This window comes from Aplysia californica, unplaced genomic scaffold (assembly GCF_000002075.1).
Source record: "Aplysia californica isolate F4 #8 unplaced genomic scaffold, AplCal3.0 scaffold00578, whole genome shotgun sequence".
In the NCBI taxonomy this organism is placed as follows: domain Eukaryota; kingdom Metazoa; phylum Mollusca; class Gastropoda; order Aplysiida; family Aplysiidae; genus Aplysia; species Aplysia californica.
Genome location: NW_004797848.1, coordinates 408430 through 410265, shown reverse-complemented (window position 1 = coordinate 410265; position 1836 = coordinate 408430). Strand labels below are relative to the sequence as shown.

At 41.0% G+C, this 1836-nt stretch overlaps 1 protein-coding gene across 1 annotated transcript in view; it reads right to left on the bottom strand.

Annotated features, from left to right (window-relative positions):
- The window catches only part of LOC101850595 (ATP-binding cassette sub-family A member 3), a gene marked incomplete in the record, with an annotated part of 60726 nt that overhangs the window by 6120 nt on the left and 52770 nt on the right, over positions 1–1836 (bottom strand). The window contains 1 exon segment of the mRNA XM_035972104.1: positions 200–377. Within this exon segment, the coding sequence (XP_035827997.1) occupies positions 200–377 (178 nt within the window).

The window sequence follows — 1836 nt, the reverse complement described above, 5'->3', positions numbered from 1 at the left end:
CACACCACACCACACACCACACCAAACAGCACACAGCACAGCACACCACACCACCACACACACCACACCACCACACACACCACACCACACACCACACCACACACCACACCACACACCACACCACACACCACACACCACACAGCAGAGTACAGCCCACCACACCACACCACATCACACACCACACCACACCACGTCTTACGTTCTTGCTCAGCTCCTTGAGAATCAGCGAGTCTGTGACAAACAGCTGCTGTATGGGCGTGTGGAGGATGCGCTGTCTCTCTTGTGCCACGTCCGAGTCTTCGGGGATCAATGACGTCATGTTGACCTGCTGTAGAGGCGCCGAGCTTTTCTCTTCTCCACACTTTCTTACTGAATACCTGGAGTAGCAGAAATTGGGATATACATGGTGATCGAAAAACAACAACCGTACAACTTTTTTCTAAATATCTCGCACAAAATTTGTACTAGAAAGTTGTAATTTGGAACAGATATAATTAATTCAAAAGGAATTGGTTTTATGTAAAATTCACATAGAATAAAATTATTTTCGAAAACGAAAATGGCTTTGATAAAAACCATCTATAAATGCAAAATGCGCCAATTTGAAAGACGTTGTAAGGAAAGTCATGAAATGATTTATTTATTTTTTCCTTTCTTGTTATTTTAAAAATCGAATCTTTCCATCACTGTAACCTTTAAACGTTATTTTTTTTTCTCCTACAGAGTTGATTTTTTAAAATTGTGGAATTTCGAGAATCAGTGGTCTATATGCCCACCTTTGAACTCGACACATTTCAACATGTCGCTCGTAATGTTCAGTGGTGGCCAAACACAAGGATCCACTCAACCATGGGAATTCAAAGCTACACACACTGTACACACTCACGGATACACACACACACACACACACACACACACACACACACACACTGTACACCTTACAATATGGAGCGGTTTCTAGAGACAATAGGGAGAGTGAGGTTGCCCAAATAGACAGTATTTGTGGAGTTAATATAACCTGAAAGGTGAATATTATGGGCTTTGCCAAGGAACACAATGTCATTGAGGAAATGTTCACACTTTTCAAGACGATCGAGGAATCATGAACACATTGCTGTCCTCTAATAGCTTCGCGAACAGGAAAATGGCACAGTCATAAATGAAGATCTGCCTTGAGAATGCAGACCGCTGAGATGTAGGAAAGTCATTGCTGCAGACACCTACTGAATTCTGCACCCCGGTGACGTTAAAAGTGGTGTGAACGGTGTGTGTTTGACCTAAAGTGGTCATTTTGTCTTGGAATTTTTAGTTCTGATTCTCTATTGGTCGTAACTGATGGACCATTTCCACCCTTGGCATCAAAGAAAACCTTAAGGGCACTTTAGCATTATTTCCGTGCCTTGCGCGAAACTTACGAAATGAGTTGGTGGTGAGGAAATGTTCAATACAAAACTCTCTGCTCTTCACTAATCTTAACCATGATCTCAGAAGGCAAAGGAAACAAGAGAAAAACTATCGGCAAACTTCTGTTGACCTGTTTGACTACTGCAGTCTGCAAATGGCGAGACCGTTGGGACTATTATAATAAGCGGTAGGTCTAATGCAAACTAGTGCATCATGCTACAAACATGGTGACATGGCTGAAAATGGGTTGTTTTTTAATGCGCTATGCAGTGCAAAACTACTCGGTTTATTTACTTAGAATGAATATTTTAAAAAATCCTTTTCAATTCCAAATGTTGTGTACAAATTTGAAACGCAATACTTCAGTGTGGAGGCAAATATTAATCCAAAAAAGTTGTACAGCTTTTTTCGGGATCACCCTATATATATATA